Genomic DNA, 22,607 nt, shown 5'->3' on the forward strand with positions numbered 1-22,607 from the left:
CCTGAAACATGAGATTTGATCATCCTGATTATCTTAGCTTGTACAGCCATAGGTGTTATAAAAAGTATAAAATTATCCAATCCTTTTTTTAAAAACAGCAATAGTGTTGTACTTGTTGACTACCTACAGCAGTGAAAGCAAAGTGGTGAAAATCAGGGCCACAAGTTTTGTTTCTATGAGCACCTAAACATGGCTTCATTTTCTCCATCTTTTCCCCTCTCTCCTCCAAAACTTAAAGCAAAACAAGAACCTCTACAGTGGAGTGTTCTTACCTGCAGCGTCATTTTCACAAATGGTCTTGGGGGCTTGTTCTCAACATCTCTTACTGGGACTACTACTGGTTGAATCTTGATGCTGCCTTGCTGCTCTTTCCAGTTCCTTTCTCGGAGTGGCTCTCTCCACAGCATTGTGTTGGCAAGTGGCTCAAACCAGGATGGACCTGGACCAGAAAAGGAGTTAGATTTGTTCTCCTTCCTAGAGTCGGACTTTAAATCCTCAGCAGGAACAAACCAGGAAACTCCTATTGAAAATATTTTTAGAGCCAAAAAGGAAAAATTAGAGAAAAATGTATTGTAAAGAATATATAATTTCTCATTTTCCATCTCCCTTTGAGCCTCTCTGTATGCACAGTGTCACTAAACACAATTAGAGGCCTGATCCTACTGTCATTGCTCATCAATAGTTCCACTGACTTCAATGGGACTATTCATGTAAACTCCAGGGCTGTTTCAAACAACTGCATTTGCCAAACACTAGAGAAAGACCTTGAGTCTCTATCAACGAACATGGATAAAATACTCTTTGAAATGGCTCAGCTAAGAAATTTCTCTTTACTTATACACTCATTTAATAATTATTTCACATTTCTAAAGCACCTGTGATCCCAAAGAGTCCTATGGTTCTTTAAAGATGTTTCTGAGGGCACACGCTTTTCATCTTCCAAAGCCATTAGGTTCATGCGAGTGCTACGCCCTCCTGAGTTTACAGCCTTCTGGAATTTAAATACAACTAGAAGATACCCTTTACAAGTTTTCAAGTGAAGCAGACACAAGACTGTGATGAGTAGGATTATCTGTTCCTAACCAAAAGACGATGAAAAATTGTATCAAGGGATGGAAAACAACGTATTTTAGAACATTTCAACAGCTATGCAGCTGAGTGTTGATGGGAAATTCAAATTAGGAGGCCGGACCCTGTCCTTCCCCAAGATACAACCACAGCTGAAGAGGGAGACAAGAACACTTCCTTCCAACATTATGACCTTCTCTTCATCTGAAAACTCACTTATTCCATGAAGCCCTCAATAAATGAATCAGTAAAGATATGAAATACTGAATATTATCATTTTAATATATGCAACTTCACAGAAATGCTAAGATGTTCACATGCCTAAACAAAGTATCCATGTGAGCGTATACTTGATTTTTCTTTTCTTGCCACATTCACTCCCTATATTTGTCACCATCATTTGATATATCATGTCCGAAATTTAGATTGTGAGCTCTAACACTTTGGGGCACTAAAAATAATCAACTATAAACACTTGATAAATGTTAGAGATTCCATTGCCTTTTAAAAAAATATATAGTTGTGCCATTGTAAGAGACTGTTCTTACAGGGCCAGCTAGAGATCTCATGATTGTATACATTGTGTACTGGTAATATATGCTGGCTGATGTGAAATGTGAGCACTTTCCCATTCACAAAGATGCAATACTTGGGACTGACCTTGTGATAGCTGCGGCCTGTTGCTTCCTGTCTTTTTGTCCATGAGAAAATTGCCTGGCTGTCCCTCCTGTTTCCCCTTGCCTGCTGGGTTTCGAAAATCTGAAAACACACCATCCAACTGCCCAAAATCACCAGTGGCACAACTTGAGGGTTTCTGTGGCCTCGCTTGGCTAGATCTTGGGGTGGGGAAAGTCATACCAACATCCCGAGTGTTTTTCTTAGTTGCACTGTTCACAATCTCCAAATCTCCTGTAGTCAAAAGAAAGAAAAAGGAACACATTACTCTGGAGCAACAGTGACACGATACGCTACGATGTTGGAAAGCCCTCTCTGGTCCTTCAAACTAAGTAAGTGGCCTATTGCCATACCCCCATGTACTATAACCATGTCAGATCTCATAAGCTAAGCTGGGTTGAACCAGACCAGAAGATTGATGGAAGACTGCCGAGGAACATCTACAAGCTGCAGAATGTGGTGTTAGTGATTCAGAAGGTGGTACTTGTGCAGGTTTTGTCAGAGTTTTTTGCCATTTTACTGTAATCTTAAATATGGGGCTGGAGGACTCTAAGAGTTGGCAAAAACAGACTCACGCCTTTTAAGTTATCACTCCAAATCCAGCTCAAGTTCCGAGACCAAGGGTTGTTACTATGTGATGATCCACGTGAAGTTCGTTTTGTGGCATCAGTCTGGCTCCCAGGGCAAAAGGTGTCTACATCACAACACCATTAATAAAACTGGAACTAACTGGTTCCCTTGTTGGCAGTTACAGCAAAGGTCAAGCACTGAATGGGACGAGGAAGTGAACTACCATCTCTCTGCTAGAGGAAGATTCCTGTATCCAGGTTGAGGCACAAAGATAAGTCAGCGTATGCTTGTGCTGCTTACGTTTTACTGGATAAACAGAATCCTTTGCTCAGGGTGGTCAGTCCAGCACTTTCCACGTATGCTAAATTTTATTTGTAAAGATGTAATTGAAAATTGCCACTGGGGGTTGTGGGGGAAGCCTGAACACAGGGATTATACCAATCAATGGATAAATCATATCTTAAGCAGAGGACAAGAGATGTTCAAAGGGACAATACTGCAAACAGGGATATAGGGTGCTGTTGGCATGCTGACTAGACTGATAAAATAGCGAGTGCTTAGAAAGACATTCAGTGACTTACATACAGACAAAGGATCTCAGGAACTTTAGAACTCTTGCAAGAGAAAAATAACATGGAAGCTAGAGCTAAGTCACTTATTTGATACTGAGACGGATTAAAGGTCTGGGTTAGCAGAACTCAGATGAGCAACGACATTGGCCAGTAGCACAGTGGGAGCCACCACAATACTTTATTGTGAAAGGATCTAAGCAGTGCAATTTGTGGGCAGTGAATGCCCAGTGTACATACCTGTCTGCAAAGACATGGAGTAGACTCTGAAGCAGCCCTCTACAATGGTTTTGAAGAGATGAAAGCCAGAAGTGAATAAGCAGAGAAGAAACTCACCTGCTTGGATGCCCTTGTTTAACATCCGTGTGTGTCGCTTGTTACTGAGGGCAGAACTTGGTCCCCAGGAACTGTTGATTGTAGCAACAGAATCTGATGAAATAACAGAGTCTGCCATCTAGAAAAAACATAACAGGTTCTTGGGGATCGCTATTTGACTCAAGTCAGCAGGGGTGAGGGGTCAAGCTGCAAGGGAACAATAGTCACAAGTTCAGTTCTTAAAATGATTCAATTAACAATCAAGCACAGGCCTACAAACACCTTTCCACAACGTTCTACACAATTCAGCCAACCTTGGCTTCCTTTTGTTTAGAAGAACGGACGTACATTGCTGGCATCCAACCTGGTTAACTAGAAGCTTCACTCTGCCAATTTTTCAGGTGAGAAAATGGCAATGCTGTAACAGCTCTGCCACCAGTAACTAACGCAATCAGCCACGAAATCCTAATGCACATCCATTCAAACATTTATATTATATGCTTTCTTAAAATAAAAACTGTTTTAGAAATGACATTTTTTAAATCTTTAACTTCATGCACTAGCACAGTGGCTCTCAACATTTCCAGACTACTGTACCTCTTTCAGGACTCTGATTTGTCTTGCGAACCCCAAAGTTTCATCTCACTTAAAAACTACTTGCTTACAAAAACAGACATAAAAATACAAAGAAGTGTCACAGCCACACTAGTACTGAAAAATTGCTGACTTTCTCATTTTTATTTTTTACAATTTTACAATTATAAAAAAAATCAATTGGAATATAAATATTGTACTAACATTTCAGGGGGGTGAGGAGGCCAGTGGTGAGGCGAGCAGCGGATGGGCAAGGAGGTAAGCGGTGAGGCGAGTGGCGGGGGCCTGGCAGGGGAGTAAGGAGGCGAGCAGCAAGCCAGCAGCAGGGTGAGGCGGCGGGCGGGGAGGTCTGGCTGCGAGTTGGGGAAGGGGAGGTGAGCGGTGAACCACCAGTGAGCAGGGGTTCACACAGCGGGCAGGAGGGTGTCTGTGGCAGGTGGGGGAGTGAGAGGAGGCGAGCAGCGGGTGAGAGACTGAGGAGGGACACAGAAGGCAAGCGGGGGCTGATGGGCAGTAGGTGGAGCCCCCTTTGGGGAGGCTAGCCCCCAACTCTAACCGCCTGCATCCCCCCACTCCCTGGCAGCCAGAGCACTGAGACCCCCCCTGCAGCTGGGGTCACAAGCCCCCCGCCAGGAGAAGCCCCAAGCACCCCCACCCTCTCGGCCAGAGGAGCCCCAGGCTGGCCGAAGCCCCAAGACTCGCCCCCAACACACACACACACACACACACACACACCCCTGCCCAGAGGAGCTCCTGGCTGGCAAAAGCCAAGAACCCCCCACCCCCCTTCCCCAGCCAGAGGAGCTCTGGGCTCACCGAAACCCTGAGTCCCCCCTGCCCCACCCCCCACCCCCGCCCAGAGGAGCCCCAGGCCAGCCTCAGCCATGCCTCCCCTCCCCTCCTCTCCCCAGAGCGAAGCCACCCAGATATGTTTTTCATTATTATTTCAACTTCTATTATGTCAAATCATTTTTAAATTTACTTCAGAACTGTTGTACAGACAACCACTTTTACCAAAAAAGCAAAAGAAACAATAATAAAAAAGACAAGAACGTGCAAAGCACCTTATTTGTATTTCTATTGTGTTAGGTCCAGTAAAGAATAGAGATAACGGCATTATTTTTATTACTGAGTCTGCAAAAAAAACCAAAAAAACGCCCCAAACCTTACATAAATAAATTACAATGATTTGGAAGTATGTATGTGCATATTACTTTAGTAACTTCAGGAAAATAAATAATTTTAGGGAAAAGTGTCAGTGTGGCCACCAGCAAAAGTTGGTGGCTGCACTCTGAGGCCACCAAAAATTTTGTTGTGAGAACCCTGCTCTAAAGTGAGCCACACATTCCCACCCTCTGGACCAAGGGTACCTGAACGTTGCAGGGCCTGTTAGGGGAAGGGACTGTCCTGGAATGCTGATGTGTTCTCTTACTGCTCAGTAATGATTTCTGGTTCTATTGTACCAGAGAGAAAGCAAAGGACTTTCAAAAAGGCATCAGTAAAGGTTCCCCCACTTTTCTGTACCCCCCAAAATCAGTGTTCTTTACTGAGGTGAAACCTGTCCAGAAAATAGTAATTTATAAGAAGCAAGAAACAAGGAGCTAAGTGCCAAGGGTGGGAGGTTGCACAGGCACTAGTACCTTTTAGTTCAATATAAAGATAGAACTAGCTGCACTCAGAGATCTAATATTGAATGAGATGGCTTTGTAAGTTTGTATAATGATCTTATTGCCCTTTAAAATGTAGGGTCTTTTGTCTGTGAATATAATGCACCTAGTTACGCAAGCTTTGTATCCGGATTATGTAAATAGGAATAGGTTGGTGCTTAAATAGCATTGCAGTTATTGACAATGCTTCTATAGCCGTCAATTTTGATAATGTGGCGTCAAACAGCTGTTACAACGAAGTTAGTTGTGCTTCATTTTTAATTAGGAAACAGATTTTTCACACCTATCACAGTAATCCGTATTCTATTAACTCATAATACTAAATATGATGGGAACGACAGCAGCTATATTTTATTGCTCATGAACTATTGTACCTTCATTGTCACCAAATCGACACAATGCATAATTTCAATCGCCACATTTAAAGGGCCTGGTTTTTATTCTCACACATACAGGAATGTGTCACTTCGCATCTTGTAAAATCAATTACTGCTCTGGCAGATTTTACAAGACAGATGTGGCAGATACACACCTGCATATCCGAGAACAGAATCAAAATGCAGATATACGTTCTGGGAAAACAGAATCCTTATTCTATATGCAGAACAACATGATTTCCCTCCCATCCAAACAAGCATTTCAGCATTCAAGAAGGATTAAATATATGCAGTCATTCAGCAATGAATATATACATGCTTATTTCCATTCAGACCAACTTCAATGCAAACCTTGGTTTTGCGGCTGGTGCCACATATAGCTTTGAGGGGTGCCTTAGGAATGAGATAAATTATATTAGATAGCAAACACCCTGAGGAAGGGTCCAGAGTTTGTATACTGTTGAGCATAAAATTGGCATTGAAATGATTAATAAATAAAAAAAATTATCCAAAACAGCGTTCTGTGGAAGAAGAGTTGACAATATTATTCAGATAAAGCACAGATATAATAAAAACTGATTATAAAAAGGGTGCCACTTTCTTATACAACATATATATTCTATAATAATTTAAATATTGTGCAGTACTTTGTCTTGGAGTAGTGGTTTCTATAAGCAAAAAGGAAAGTTACTTACCTGTACAGTAACTGGCGTTCTTAAAGATCTGTTGTCCATATGTACATTCTACTAATGATGTGCACACATCCCATCCACTTGAGTTCTAAATCTTTGGCCAGAAGTGTCCATGTGGACATGCTTGTGCTCGGAGCACCCTTGCGCCCTTAGTCAAGGGCATAAGAGGACAGAGCACTCCAATTGCCTCTCAGTTTCCTTTCCACTGCAGAATCCTGGTTGGTAAAGGACTCTGAGGTAGGGGGGATGGAGAGCAGGTTGAGGAATGTCTATATGTACAACAAATGCTCAAAGAACTCCAGTTACTGTACAGCTAAGTAGCTTTCCTTTCTCCTTCAGGCAAACATACATATACATACTCCACTAATGGTGACTCCCAAGCAGTGGACAACTGTAATGGAAGGAGCTTAGTCTTAAGAGCATAAAAATTGTAAGACAGCCTTGCCAAATGCACCATCTGACTAAGCTGCTTCAGTGATAGCATGATGTCTAATAAACGTGTGACTAGAACCCCAGGTGGCTGCTTTACATAATGTCCAAAATAGACACATTTTTTCAATGATGCTGTTCAGGCTGCCTAAACTCTGGTGAATCAAGTTCTGAGTAGTAATAACAGGGTTCACTTTGGTCACCTCATAAGTTCTCACACAATGAGAAATCCATCTTGGTAGTCTCTGAGATGAGATGGTTTTGATTTTCACCTTCTCTACAATGGAGCCAAAGAGTCCGGGCAAAGATCTAAAGATTTTCATTCTTTGCAGATAAAATGCCAAAGCATGCCTGACATCTAGAGTGTGCAGCAGCACAACCTCCACTTTAGAAGCGTGAGGCTTAGGAAGAAATATATGTTGGTGAATTTGCTGGTTCAGATGAAACTCTGATCATCTTCAGCAAGACCTTAGGATGTGTCCTCAGATGTACGTTATCTGGATAAGAGACTGTATAAGGAGTGTCAGCCACTAATGCTTGGATTTCGCCTATCCTCCTTACAGAGGTAAGTGACTAAGAAGAATGGTGTTTTAACTGATAAGTGTAACAAGGAATACACCACTATCGGCTTAAAAGCTGGGCCCATCACAGCTGAGAGAACTAAATTAAGGTCCCACAGTGGAATTGGTTCTTTAACATGTGGAAACACCTTAGGACCTTTCAAAATCTGATCACAGTTGGATGAGATAACATTGTGTGTCTACCCACTGGAGGATGATGAGCAAAAATAGCCACCAGGTGAATTCTGATTGAGCTATTCAAGCGGTCTTAAGATTTCTGGCACAGAGGTTGCTTATGGATACAGGGGCTTCTGGAGACGCCAACAAGAAAACCGTGTCCATTTTGTCAGGTAGGTCTGTCTCACTGAATCTCTTCTACGGTTCACGAAGATACTTCAGAAAGGTGAAGATCATGACTTCTGTACCTTTGACATTCATCCAGCAGCCAAGCCATGAGATGAAAGGACTTTTGTTTTAATTTTGTGGGAAATAATGGAGACAAAGAGTCAATGGTGTTAACACGACCCTGTTATTGTACAACACTAAGCAGTGTTAAGCAAGGTTTGGGGTTTGGTATGCAGAGACCTCAGCCTGCTTTGTACCATGGCAAAAATACAATTGAAAATTATTTTTAACCTTTGATTAAAGATACAGAAAAAAGAGGGAAAAAGCCTTAAAGCATTTGAAATATAAAGTATTAAGAAAAGTTTTCATTCCAACACTATACATTGTTCCCTTTCCCTTTGCTTTAACGAGTATTTAGAAGGGGGAGGAGGGAGACTTTTTTTTTTTTAAACATGTTTAGATGGTATCAAAGACGGTAATAACTGTCTGGGTGAAAAAAGAGAAAAAGTTAGCTGAGATGGGTTGGAGCTGTTGTAATTACTGTTGTTGAAGTCTGATTCTGTTTCCTAAAAGACAATGCAAGACAAACACACACAAGAGGGGGGAGAAAAAAAAACAGCAAAGATAGAAAATGCAGCTTTGTCTCTGGTATTTATTTTAACTTGTGACCTCACAGCACATGGTCTTCTCCATCACTCTGAGACCTGGCAAACTTACTAGCATTGGACTGATTAAGGCATTGTTTTTAGCTGCCTCTCTGGTCACAGGCTTACAAAAGTGTTGCAAAATATACAGTCTTGGCCAACTAATCCAGAAAGGAGACAGAAGGGAAAAAGATAGGGATAAGAAAGAGAATAAGGCGGGGAAGAAAAAGGACACATGGTGGGGGAGGAGTCTCACATCCCAGGTGGTGCTCAGGATTCAGCCAGAGCTAGTGGAGGTGGCAATGTCTTCTGTAGTCATCTCTCTGGCAGGGTCTGGTCAGGACATCTCACAGAATCACGACAACGAAGGCCAAATGGTGTCATGATGGATCCAGGGATCCCAGGAAACTGTGGGGGTGGCAGCCATAATGGTGAAGCTTGTTCCTTCCCCTTCTTTCTGTCTGCAATTGGAAGTGTTGTGTCTGCTTCTAGTCAACTTTTGTCCCAAAGTCTTTTCTTTTAAAGGACCCTATAGGGGAGTGATGGTTGGAATAGGCCACCCCCCTCCTTATTTTGTCCACCAATTAGGGCTAATTTTCAACAGATAAATTTTGGTCCATTGATTTCCAGTCTCGCATTCCTCTTGTTTACCAGGCATGATCTTAACAGTCCTTGAGTTATATCAACAGACTTTTTGTTTTGACTCATTCAGTCTGTCTCCCTTTTATACATTTTCCTATCAACATTTATTGTTACAGGTTATTGTGACATTTTATGAACTTTCACTCACTTTTCACAATTGAGCTTACAATCAGGATAAATTGTAGGCCCAATTATCAAACAGGACTTCAGATCTGGATTGAGGATCTTCCCTTTATTGTAGCACAGCAAGATCTGTCAGAGCTGTCAACATTGGTGGTGCCACATGGTGTCGCGGAGTTGACAATAGGAATGGTTCTGAGATATCCCCCATCAATGGTGCCTGCACATTCAGTACCAACATTGCCAGTGCTGGAAGCTGCAGTGCCATAGTCTGTAGCACCAGAATATGTGGTGCCGGATCAGTCTTAGGTGGTGCCAATGCTGAAGAGTGGGAAGTTGAAAGAACGAAGCTCCTCTATATAGGAGCTTTTGGCAGTGCTGTTTGTGAAACCTCTTCAGAAAAGCCTCTTCTCGGTGCTGATGCACTGGCACCATGATGAGATTGAACTTTGCTGGGAGCCACACAGACAGAGTGATCAGGAGGGGATACTTTTTTCTTCTTTTAGGAGATCTTAGGAGGAGATATGCCTCTAGAATCTGTGCCCCGTATCTTTTCTGACAATGATTTTGTATCAAATTAGGTTGATCTTGGTGCTAAAACCAATGAAGCCTATCGGGCCAGAGATCCAACACTCACATTCTTCAGTGATGAGAGATCATGCACAGGTGGGTCATATAACCCAATGCCCAATAACAACTTAATGGGCTTGCTCATAAGGTAGATCTGCAGCTACACTTTCCTATTCTTTGCAAGTACTACTTGTGAAGCACTTGCAAATGACACAATTTCCAAGACTGTGCAATTTCCCCCAAGCAAAATAAACATTTGAAGTGCCTAACATTAAAGGGCACAGTACCCTCACAGGAGGGGCAGAATCCAGGAGATTTGGTTGAGGCCAATCTCATAGCTGAAAAACTTTAGGTCTGGTAAAACAAAGCTAATAAAATCAACAAAATGCCAACAAGGCAATTACTATCTCTAACTACGTTATACACAAGTTTGAAAAAGGTACTAGCAGTTCATTAACCACTGACAGCAAGCTACTCCGTCTTGAAGCCAGGAGGCAGTGAGAGGAACTGAATGGCAATTGGTGTGCTCAACTCTTTGTCCCCTGATTTGAGGGCATAAAAGACACAGAGTTTATTCACAGCCTACGAACAGTGCTGGCCAAAAGACTCCAAACTCAAGTGCACAGGTCGCGTGCACACCATTAGTGGAATGCACATACGGACAATCACTTGTAGGAGAATTATGGTTATAGTCTACTGCCTGTCTGCCTTTGAATCCTGCATATCTTAATTACAACAAACAAAAGTTAGCTACTGTTGGCACTAAACAGCCAATAAAGCTATAGAAAGGCAAGCTGGATTTCTATTCTACCTAAAGATTCAAAGAAACTCTGCCTTAGGTTTTGGTTATCATCATGTTCCTATTACGCCTCTGGCGTTTAGGGAAGTGACAAAGCTCCTCCACTCCTGTCTGTTTCTGGCAAGTCTTTCAATGGTTCCCCAGCTGTGCCCGAGGTTTTTCAACTCGGCTTCCACAGCTCTTCACCATGTTGTTTTCGGGCGGCCTCTTTTTTGCTTGCCTTCAGGTGTTCATCTTATTGCTACTCTGGTGATGGAATCAGTTTCCATCCAAAGCACATGACTGATCCATCTCCAACACCTCCTGGCAATGATGGTGCTCAGATCCTTTTGGCTGCACTGTCAATAGATCTTGGTTTGAGATTGTTCTGGGCCAAAAAATACGGAGGGTTTTTCTAAGGAAGGTTGTATGGAATGAAGACCATTTGGACATGTCATACTTTCTCATTCCCCAGCATTCTGCACTATAAAGTAGTGTTGAAAGTACGATAAATGCCAAATATTATAAAATAGTCTAATTTTTTTTAAATACTGTACATAGCTGAACCAACTTTCTCTTAACCTCATTTGAGGTTGATCAGTATTCTTATCCCTATTTTATACATAGGGACACTCCATCAAAGAGATCAAGTTACTTTCCCAAAACCACAGTATCAGAGTTCGAATTAGAACTCAAGAGTTCCTAGCCCCTAGTCCCATGTTCATTCCACTAAAGCTATCTCTCTGGTGATGTTTAATAACCAAAAAGAACAGAAAGCCTGGGTGGAGTTTGCTGAGCTGCTAGTTGAGAGGGGCAAAGGAGGGAATCAGTTCCTGACCTGTAAACCAAGCACATTTGATCTAAAAGTTATTGAGTGTCAGAAAATATAGGATCTGAATGTCACTTTTAGAGAGTCACTTTTGTGACTATCACTGCAACTTCAGGATTATTTGGGGTAAATTTTTTTATTTTTATTTTTTAAACAAGCTAGAGCCTTGAAAGGCTCACTTCCTCCCAGACAATACCCAATAACCTGCTAGAGACACATTAAAGACTTTTGATTTATTAACTGCTTTCATCAAAAGTCGACAGTATATCCTAATAAAATGGAAATGTAGATTAGCATTGATACACCACCATTTTGTTCCCTCAAAAATTAAATAGTATATTCTAACATTAACAAAATACAGGAACCAGAAAGATATACTATACAAACACCAGAACATATCACAGTCTATACTGTAATCTTCATCAAACCTAAGATCATGCCACATTTTTGATAGTTATCCATTTCTCATCCTAACTATGGACCAGGTCTAAAGTCCATTGAAATCAACTGAAAGATTCCATTGATTTCAATGAATTTTGAATCAGGCCTTTAGACAGATTGACAGATGTTTGCCCTGAGAATCTTACAGTCTAAAGTGCCATCTACATCCACAGTTCTACAGATACAAAAAATAAATCAGAAAAGTAAAAAGTTCAGATGTCTCATCTAAATACCTCTACATTATTAAACATAATATTAATTCCAATTGTGTAAAGTAGGATTGATGGCTCCCAGAAGTTGCCCAGGCAGCATAGCAAGGGTCACCAGATGGAGCCAAATTCCACAACCCTGCCTTCCCAGTTTCATCTGCAGAAATATGGAAAAGGGCAGGGAATATTTAAGTGTTTGGAGAGCGGATATATTTGTAGCTTGTTGCTCTACAGGGTCTCTGACAGACATAAGTAAGAGGCAAAGGAAGGAAATGAACAAAGGGGTGTGATGGGGCTTAATTCCCCATTGCCTGTAAGACAAGGGCAAGAACCTAATTAGTTATGTTCCATACCTGGGAAGTGATTAACTAATTGCCTCCTGGCCAGAGGAGGTGAAGCTAAGCTGTATAAGGAGCAGAGGCAGCTCAATAGAGAGGCAGAAACCCAAGAGCGGAGCTAGGGAGAGTTCTCTCTTCCTGGGAAGGATCTGGAAGAAGATCCACTAGTTTGGGAGAGGCTAGGGCCAGGAAGCAGAGCTACAGGAGTAGGCTTAATTCCTGTGGTGGGGCCCTAGAGTGTACAGAAGCCCTCAGCTAGGGTCTGTGGGGGCAGAAGGCCGACTTAAGTGGTATTTGGACTCCCAGCAGAGAAAAGCCTGGTGGGGGGCCAGTAAGCTGACTAGGGGAAAGAATTGAAGTTGAGACCAGGAGGGGCAAAGGACCTTTTTGTTTGTGAAGCCAAACCACAGAACGGGACTGAACTGTTATATGACTTGGCTGGAGGTCCAAATGGGAGTGGTCACTGTGTCAGAGAAAGTGGCCACCACATGGGGTACAAGAGGGTACAAGTCCCCTGCAATGCTGTGTCCAGAAAGAAAGGTGTATCTAGAGGCAAGGATGCACATTGACAAGGGGAGAGAGAAAACAGAACTTGATTTTGCTGCCCTGGGAAAAGGGAGAAGAACTTGGTTTGTTTTGTGGGCTACTTTTCTCACTGGTGAGGGAAGCCTATCCTATAACAATCCTCTATCTAGGCCAGTGTCAACCATTCTCCAAATAAGGAACGATTACTACGTTTTCCACTCTGTTTATGATACAGCATCAACAAAACTATTAAAAAAAAAAACAGTTAGGTTGCCTCTTGGTTTAACTGATCACATACCTGGGTATCTTTTCTTTTTCTATGTCGCTCAGCATAAGTCATGTTAGGATATTTCAAGCCCACTATTTTACTTCTTCCTTTGTCCCACTTTTCAGAGCGACTTTTCTGCTGACTGATGGTGCAATACAGTTCAGACAGTCTTGGTGACAAGCGCACTCTTTCATGCCCAAAAGCCCTGATCAGCCTGGCAGTGTCAATGGTGGAAATGGAACTGCTCACCTCAGTCTGAGAAGTTGTTTCCATCTCTGTTTGGATCACCGTGTCTGATTCCGAGGTGGTAGAATCTGTCACCACAACGTGGTCTTTAGTAGGCATGGTCTCTAAAGAGGTGTCACTCAGGGGATCTAAATATTTCTGTTTCAAGAATCTCTTCATGTGATTGATAGTTCTCTCTCCTGCCCTTTGTTGTCTAGACTCAGCTTGTCTTTTTTCATCATAACTGGTATCTGATTTTTCTTCAGCATTCAATACGTTTCTATAAGAGTCTAGGTTACTTTCATATACCCTGTTGTCCTGATGTCTTATTTTCTTCTGCTCTCTTCCCCTAGTTTTCTCTCCAATATTGCTCTTGCCATTCTCTGTAGGCATTAGTGAATGCCTAACGGGATTCTGGAGGACTCTGGCCAGTCGATCAAGGCGTTCCACTAGGGACAGCTCATTGCTGCTCTTAAGATTATGGAGGTGGTGCTTCTTCTGACTCTCTAAAAACTTAGTCCAAAGCTCATCCAAACTGCCAGTGGAGTAGGTACTCTGTTTTAGTGGCAGATCCATCTTGTGTCTCCTGACTAAATCAGTCCTTTGGCTGCTTGATAGCAGATAATCTCTGACCTTCTTTTGGTCCTCTTGTACAAGCTCTTTCCCTGAAGCTTCATTCCCCAAAGATGCATTGAATCTCAAGTCCTCAACCTTGCTATAATCCACTTCTGCAGTTAGTGGGGAGAATTCATCCTCCTCACCCATTTGAGGGTAAACAGAGAAGGAGTGTTGATCTTTCTTTGCAGCTCTCCAGTTTTGGAAGAAATCTCTTGAAGAAGGTCCAGTGTGTCCAATATCCGTGCACTCCTCTGAAGGCTCATCATTAGAGAGGAAGTAACTCTCATGTTGCAGGGGCACTGGATGGTGAAGGTAAAACTGGGCTGACTTGAAAACTGAATGAGTTGTTTTTACAGATTCCAAATGATTCACGGACTCTGAAACAGAAAGAAAACTGCTGTTTTATTTCCCCCCCCAATGATGGCTACTGGCTTCTTCAGAAACAGTCTCCTATAAATAGGGCAACTCTCATTCCAAAGGACTCCCAGAGCAGTTTACCAACTACAGGTATATATGAGTCACTTCACACAATACTGAAATGCAACCACCTCTGGGAAGGAATCTGAAAGTTATTAACAGTGCACAGCAGTTTTATACAGACATTTAGGCTAGGAAATGAAAGGGAATACCATAGCAATTAAAACTGCAGGAGGAATTTAAACATGCAGTATGTAATTTCCGAAACTGGAATATGGATAGGATGCCGAGATTAACATTTACTCTTACAAAAAGTGCCATAAGATCTTCAATGACAAGAAGCGAGAAACTCAGTTTTACCGCTCTTCTAAAGGACGAAACCCCTAGTATACAGTGCCATGCTACTAACTTAAAAGAATGCCACTTATAAGTGATGCTACCTCCTGTATCACCCTGTGTACATCTTGGAGGTATCCCACAGAAGTATTGACCAAGTTTTAGCTTGTAAAATCTGGTGGGATTACTCAGCCCAAAGTAGAACGGCTGCAAGGAAATCCCACCAAAAGATAATTCATGTAGAATGACCTGTGTTTTCAAATAACTACACAATGTATTATAAATGAGATTATAATTAATCTGAATGTATTTTGTATGCGTGCACTGTGCTCTAGTAGGAATATGCATCCCAAGCAAAAAGAGAAAATGCTTGTAAGGAAAGGCTCCAGACTTAACTGGATGAATAATCATCTCTAAAAGGGAATTTATGAGTATGTAGAGAGCCTACAAGGAATTAAATAGGGGATGGGTCAGCAAAAAAAGATACATCTTGGAGGTCAGAAAATGTAGGGTTAAAGTGAAAATTGCCAAAAGTCAACATGAGTTAGACTTTGCAAAGGAAATTAAAACAAAGAGTAAAAGGTTCTTTAGCCAAAAAGGAGCAAGGGGAAAAAAAGAAGTGATGTGTAGTGAGGATGGAGTAGAAACTAAGGATAATCTAGGTGTCGCCCCAAAACTAAATGTTTATTTTGCCTGTTTTCAATAAGATGATGATGTAGAACATGGGGGCAAAGGCAGGATGGCTAATGGGAATGAGCGTATTGAAACAGAAACTACCACATCTGAGGTGGAAACAAAATTCGAAGAGCTTAATATACTCAGGTCTGGGAAGATAGGGGAGTCAAGGAGGAGGGGGAATTGACACATGAAATTGTTAGTCTGATAGCAAGGATTTTTCATAAACCTATCGAAGTGAGGGTGGTACTGTATGATTGGAGAATAGCCAACGTAGTACCTATATTTAGGAAAGGGGAGGGAAAAGCGATCCAGAAACTACAGACCCATTAGTCTGACCTCAATGATATGCAAAGCTTTAGAACAGAGTTTGACGGAAGGAATAATTAAAGACATGGAAGTAAAAGGAAAATGGGATAAAATGCAACATGGGTGTATCAAAGGTAGATCATGCCACACTGACTCAATATCTTTCTTTGATAAGATAACTGATTTTTTTAGACAAGGAAAATGCAGTAGATGTAGTCTGTCTGGATTTCAGTAAAACATTTGATATGGTACCACATGGGAAATTACTAGTTAAACTGGAGAGGATGGGTATTAGTACAATACTTGTAAGGTGATTAAGGAAGTGGCCAAATGGGAGACTAGAACCATTGGTCTGAACGGGGTTGGTTTACTTCTGGCTTTCCTCAGACTGGTCTTTTTGTCTAGTATTGTTCTTCCCCAAGAGAGAAAGGGTCATTCCCTCATCTCACCCTTTTTACTCCTGAAGCCTAGCATTTTACAAACACCACCACACAGAAAACAGACTGGGAGGCCAGCTATTACTTTTTTTAAGGAGGGGGATGACATGTTGTAGGAGTGAAGGGAAACACTACACAAATTCAATGTATGGAAGCTGTAGCTCCCAGATGCGCTTACCAAGCGAGCAAGGTAAACATGAGAGGATATTTAACTACATCATACACATGGATATTTAAAACTCAAAACAATCTCCACTCAAGCTGCAGAAAAGCTTTAAGGAAGATTTCTTCCCAGGCGAAAGTGATCAAGAGGAACGTCCACTGATGTGCTAGCCTGGTCTCCTGGAATGACCTCACCCCCATCAGGTTGGACTGTCTACTTGCTCAGGAATACAATAATTACACTGAAGTACTCCATAAACATCCATTGCATTGAAGTTCTTCATTTAACAAGTTTATGTGATATTAAGAGGAAAAAATGGGCTCCAGAGAAATCAGACACGTAATTCAGAACCCACTTTGCGCTCATGTGTTTCTGGTCTCATCCCTCATTAGTGGACATAATTACATTACATTACATTACATTACCTCATTGTAACTTTTTCCGTTCTTGTTTGGTACAAAAAGTATTTCAAAATGCTGTACAGAGCACTAAGTGTAACTCTAGTGGAATGGATATCTGCAAGCAGTAGAGATGGCAGTCACTCAGCAATTTTTTCACTTAGATTTTAGCTTAGTCATTCTAGGCCATATATGTTTAAGAAGTGCTTGACATAAGTAAGTAACCAAAGACTGACCCTATGCCACAGGATCACGAGAAAGATGTGCCAACGGATGGTGTTACAAAAATTGACCGCAAGGTACTGTTCAAGACCATGAGGTATTGATACCCTGTTGTAATATCTCTTCTGAAATATGTCCTGACATCAGGGTACATGTTGTGTGTAGATGCTAATGAGAATAAAACAACCTATGAAAAATGGGGCACCCCAATATTATTGGGGGGCACAACACAGATAAGGAAAATGAGTGTTGACACCTTCATGCAGATGCACACAGTATTAGGTGTAGACAGAATCACATGATAAGAGAGGGTGCCTGGATTGGGTAAAATGACTTACCTATAGGAAAACTCCAACAGAAACCACCTCTCTCCTGATGATCAATTGGCAACCCATCCATCAGACCCTCAGAATAACGTTGAGGATGGGAGTACGACTACAGTTATAATTATTGCATAGTTTGTTATGGGCTTCCTATATGCATAGGTGATTGTAACTTTACTTATTGTTTTAATAAAACTTGTAAAACAGATTAGATCTTGTACTTGTGAATGTGTGTGGTCACTATCCTTGGTCTTCATGTGTTCCTAAAGGCTCTACATCGGAAACAAGTGGCAGAGGTGACTTTCATTCTGTTGAGCTTGAAACTGTAGCAACCAGAGCCGAACCCCTGATGCTATAATACAACATCACTAAATTCACTTTAAATAAAATAAAAGGCTATACCTGTAAGAGATACAGAAAAGAGAAATGCACATGGGCAATCTAATTACCTGTAGTAGCTTCCTGTGGTGTCTTTGTTTCTTTTGCCCAGGCTACCTTAGGCTCAGACCTCTTACTGTAGATACCCTCTTTATGTTTAATAGCTACAGTGTCTAGAGAATTCTCATCCATGGAACCAAGTACCTTTGCTGGAAAATTTGGAGGAACAGCATCATTTGATCCTATAAAGAAAACAAGAAACATGGTCACAGTAGTTTATGATAATGAATAAGAGGTTAAAGCAAAGCAGCACGAAGAGGGTGCAGTTTTAAGAACAGGCCAAACCAGGCCACAACCTAGAGCAGTGGTGGGCAACCTGTGGCCCGTCAGGGTAATCCACTGGCAGGCCGCAAGACAGTTTGTTTACATTGACCGTCCGCAGGCACGGCCGCCCGCAGCTCCCAGTGGCCACAGTTCCCCATTCCCGGCCAATGGGAGCTGCAGGAAGCGGCGCAGGCCACAGGGACATGCTGGCCACCGCTTCCCGCAGTTCCCATTGGCTAGGAACGGCAAACCATGGCCACTGGGAGCTGTGAGCGGCTGTGCCTGTGGACGGTCAATGTAAACAAACTGTCTCACGGCTCGCAAGTGGATTACTCTGACAGGCTGCAGGTTGCCCACCACTGCCCTAGAGCTTTCATGTCGAAGCAAATCACTGAAAGGCAGCTAACATAGGGAGTTTAATTTATTGCCTGAGTAAGGAATTATTAGTAGTGCATTCAACTAATGAACAACATAGTTCTAATGAAATAATACCAGCAGCTTATCGGTACATAATTTTTCTATAGCGCCTCTGATCCCATGATCAAAAGATGCTTCCCTCTGAGGTAGGCAAGTATTATACCCATTTTACTACAGATAGGCACATAGAGGTTAAGGTCACACACTCTGGAGTCCAGACTCCCTCCTGCTGATCTTCATATTCAATTTTAGATATTTTCATTGACTGATGCAAACAGACATTTTCTGGGATCTGTACAGAGAAGTGATGAAGCAAGTTGACAGAAGTATGAAACAGCAGTTAAAGGGATTTTGTTTCTAGTCCTAATGAATCCTTGTTTAGCTACATAACTAGGTCTGCACAGCCTCTAAACAATAGCTCAAGACAACAACAATACATTTTTCCAGCAGAGTTCCCACAGCACCACATTTCTGTGTCATACGAGTTTGAAAGCCTAAAGACACAGTTAACTGATTTATATTCTTTGGCAACACTATCCAGTTACATTCAGTGGCTTTATTCAACTAAATTTTCTTCAGATATTTCTCATGAACTACGAGTCCTAACTGCAGCAGGGAGTTTAAAATCAGATTTTTAAAAATACTGTTGTGTGTTTCCTAGAACCTGAGCTGTGTCGTGTCTACATTGCATTTGCACTGTTAGCACCCTGGTTCCTAAAAAGCACACGCATCACAGCTACCTCTCTCTTCTCCCTTACATTACAGCAGACAGAATGGGCGAAGATTAGGAAACATGTGGAGACGGATTTGAAAGCCTGACCTTTGCTTTTACTTCTGTAATTTTTCAGATAAAATAACTGTGGACACAGTTGTATCTGTATTTATTATCCAGTGTATCTGTATATCAGGGAGTTAAGACAACATCTTCATAACATTAACTGTGGCTGAAAATTTCTGTGGGTGCCAAAAGGGAGACCAGGTTGAAGTAAACCTGAAAATCAGGCCTATAATGTCGGTTATGAGCAGCATATGCTGTACATAGCAACCGTATTTAGAGAGAAGCAGGGCAGAATATGTTGATGAATCATTCTCTTTCTTCCACTCCACTAGCAGTTTTTGAAACACAGCTATAAACCACTTTAAGAAAAAACAAGTTTCTAATCTGAAATCACCTAACTTGGGGCTACCTTAAAAACTATGATATACCTTCCTTAATACATGGTATCACATTACACTTCAGAATGCATCCATAACAAGCTAAAGAGAAAAGGAATATTTTAAGGGGAGATTTAAAGCAGGGAACTAGATCAGGATGGATGGGAGGACTGCTGAAGAAATGAAACAGGCCCAAATGAAGAAGCAATTCCAAGTGGAAAGAGAAGAACTAAAGGAAAATCTGTCAGGTTGTGTGAAACACATACACATTTCTCCTTTCAGTCCCAACAGACAGAGATAATGAAGTCTCTGACTAGAGAAGTCTAGACCACATCTTTCAAATTCAGGATGTCACATCTTTATGTTACAAAGCTAAAAAACGTAAGTGGCATAAATATACTGGGACAAGATTCTACTCATAGTTACACAGAGTAAATCCAGATAAAGTAACTATTAAAAATCAGTGGAGTTACTCAAGATCTGCATGTTGTAACAGAGCTGAATTTAACTCATTGGGACATTTTGCAATTGGATTATGCATACTTGGCCCTATTGACTACAGCAAGAGCTTAGAACTATGCATTCAAACGCAGGATAGAATTTGGCTCAGTTTTGTAAAAGTTTTGAGAAATGTAAATACCTGAGTGAGAGCTCTCAATAGTGGTCTCTGACCTGACAGGAGATATTTTGGGTCCTTTCATCGGATGGGGAACATAGTACATCTCGGAACTTCCAGAAGGCTTATATGGCAGCAGCAGAGGCTGATCTGCAGGAATGGAGAGCAGTGCAATTAACAGAAATCAGCAAAGCCTAATACTGTAATAAAGCAGAGGTCATAGATAAGGACCCAAAGAGATCCTGGAAGAGGTGCTGCATAGATTATGTTCAATTTGCAGTTTACTATTTCCTTAGAGCAGCGGTTCTCAACTAGGGGTCCGGGGTCCCTGGGGGGCTGTGAACAGGTTTCAAGCAGAGCCGGTGTTAGACACTCTGGAGCCCAGGGCAGAAAGCCAAAGCCATGCTGCACAGTGCTGAAGCCTGGGGCCCCAAGCCCCATTACCCAGGGCTGAAGCCAAAACCTGAGCAACTTAGCTTCGTGGGGCTCCGTGTGGCATGGGACCCCAGCTAATTGCCCTGCTTGCTACCCCCTAACACTGGCCCGAGCTTTTATATGCAGAAAAACTGTTGTTGTGGCACAGGTGGGCTCTGGAGTTTTTATAGCATGTAGGGGTGGGCCTCAGAAAGAAAAAGGTTGAGAAACCCTGCCCTAGAGAATACGCTCATTAAAAAGAATAAGGAGCAATGGTCTCAAGTTGCAGTGGGGGGAAGTCTAGGTTGGATATTAGGAAACACTATTTCACTAGGAGGGTGGTGAAGCACTGGAATGCGTTACCTAGGGAGGTGGTGGAGTCTCCTTCCTTGGAGGTTTTTAAGGCCCGGCTTGACAAAGCCCTGGCTGGGATGATTTAGTTGGGAATTGGTCCTGCTTTGAGCAGGGGGTTGGACTAGATGACCTCCTGAGGTCCCTTCCAACCCTGATATTCTATGATTCTATGATCAGAAAGGAGTCTCCCTGCTAGTTAGAAAGCTGACCTGCTAATAGCTAGAAAGGATGGCTTAATCATTTATAACATTCCTTAAAGATTAATAAAATGTGTGACTAGTGAGACCCGTAATAAATTAAAAAAGCTCATTCACATACCAACATTGCTCACAGTGAGTAATAGCTAATGAAATCTGCCTGTGTTTAGGTCAACAAATAGAACATGCAACTATGGTGCAACTCCACTGGAAGATTCTGTTTGCTGCAGGTGGCAAGGGCTGGAGCACTTAGTGCTTCTTAATAGTGAAGATAAACAACTGTTCAAGTAGCTGAAAAGATATCTTTGTATTCCCATATTGAAGGCATCTGATCTCTTCTCACCCCATATGCACACGATTGACTGATGTCGCTTTACACAACACCTCAAAGAGGAGAGACACCCAGAGTTTGGAACAGAGGAAATATTATAGAAACTGAATGAGTCTACATACACCTGTATTGTGCAGCAGTGATCACTGGTGCAAAGAGGTACAATGTGAGTTAATCTGCCACGTGAGTTCAGATTTTATTGGGGTATAAATCATCACTACCACATTCTCTCTCAGTAGCTCTGTAAATAAATTATTTTGCCCACAGAGTAATATGCGATTAGTTACCTGCCAACTCATAAGTCTGTGAGCACCCTTATGATTTCTAATATGCATCATTTCAAATATCAATATTAAAAATAAGTGCATAAAAAAACATTTTGTGTTTCTCCCACTAAGTGCACAAGAATCAAAACATTTGACTTGACAGGTTGTGTGGAAGAGGAAAGATTGTAGATTCGTGGAAGACACTTTGATTTTCTCACCAGCTGGCCTGTGGGAAGGCGAAATGTGGTTCAGAGATGAAGTAGCTAGGTTAGCAATTTCACATGCCCTCTGGTGAGAGGACCCAAAGGTACTGGTTTCACCATCTTCAGTACTAACATATATCTCTGCTGAAAACGTTGTCTTTTCAGGACTTTCTGTTGTTATCTGAGTTATGGCATCAGATGTTGCCTTTCCAGTTTGTGCAGAAACTGTGGTCTTGAAATTATCCTGCAGATTATGTCCACATGAATCCAAAACTCTGGTGTGAGCTTGCCTTGAGAATGGTACCCTCTGGCTACTTTCCAGAGGCATATATCTTAAATCTTGTGAAGATACTGGTTTTGGGAAGTATGAAGAACCTTGATCCTTTGGGATAGATTCAGTAGTTAATAATTTAGAGGCAGATTCTAACAAAATTTTGGGGGGAGAGCTTAAAGGCATTTGTTGAGCATCAGTCTTAAGTCTGTCATTAGATCTTGTTTCAGCTTCAGTGTCCAATATACTGAACAGTTCTGAATTATTGCATTTTGGGGAGAGAGTTATGTGGACACAAGACAGTGCTTTCCTGGTTGGAGATGAAGGAGATTC

At 41.8% G+C, this 22,607-nt stretch overlaps 1 protein-coding gene across 1 annotated transcript in view; it reads right to left on the reverse strand.

Moving 5' to 3' along the window:
- Positions 1–22,607, reverse strand: part of ALMS1 (ALMS1 centrosome and basal body associated protein) — a 67,876-nt gene that overhangs the window by 24,480 nt on the left and 20,789 nt on the right. Inside the window, exons 4-10 of the mRNA XM_065405755.1 lie at positions 22,112–22,247; positions 20,263–20,388; positions 17,798–17,968; positions 13,256–14,445; positions 3,219–3,336; positions 1,729–1,977; positions 273–520 (exon numbers count right to left, since the gene is read on the reverse strand). Coding sequence (XP_065261827.1) covers positions 273–520; positions 1,729–1,977; positions 3,219–3,336; positions 13,256–14,445; positions 17,798–17,968; positions 20,263–20,388; positions 22,112–22,247 — 2,238 coding nt within the window. The remainder of the gene's footprint in view (positions 1–272; positions 521–1,728; positions 1,978–3,218; positions 3,337–13,255; positions 14,446–17,797; positions 17,969–20,262; positions 20,389–22,111; positions 22,248–22,607) is intronic.

Source organism: Emys orbicularis, chromosome 5 (genome assembly GCF_028017835.1).
Source record: "Emys orbicularis isolate rEmyOrb1 chromosome 5, rEmyOrb1.hap1, whole genome shotgun sequence".
Classification (NCBI taxonomy): domain Eukaryota; kingdom Metazoa; phylum Chordata; order Testudines; family Emydidae; genus Emys; species Emys orbicularis.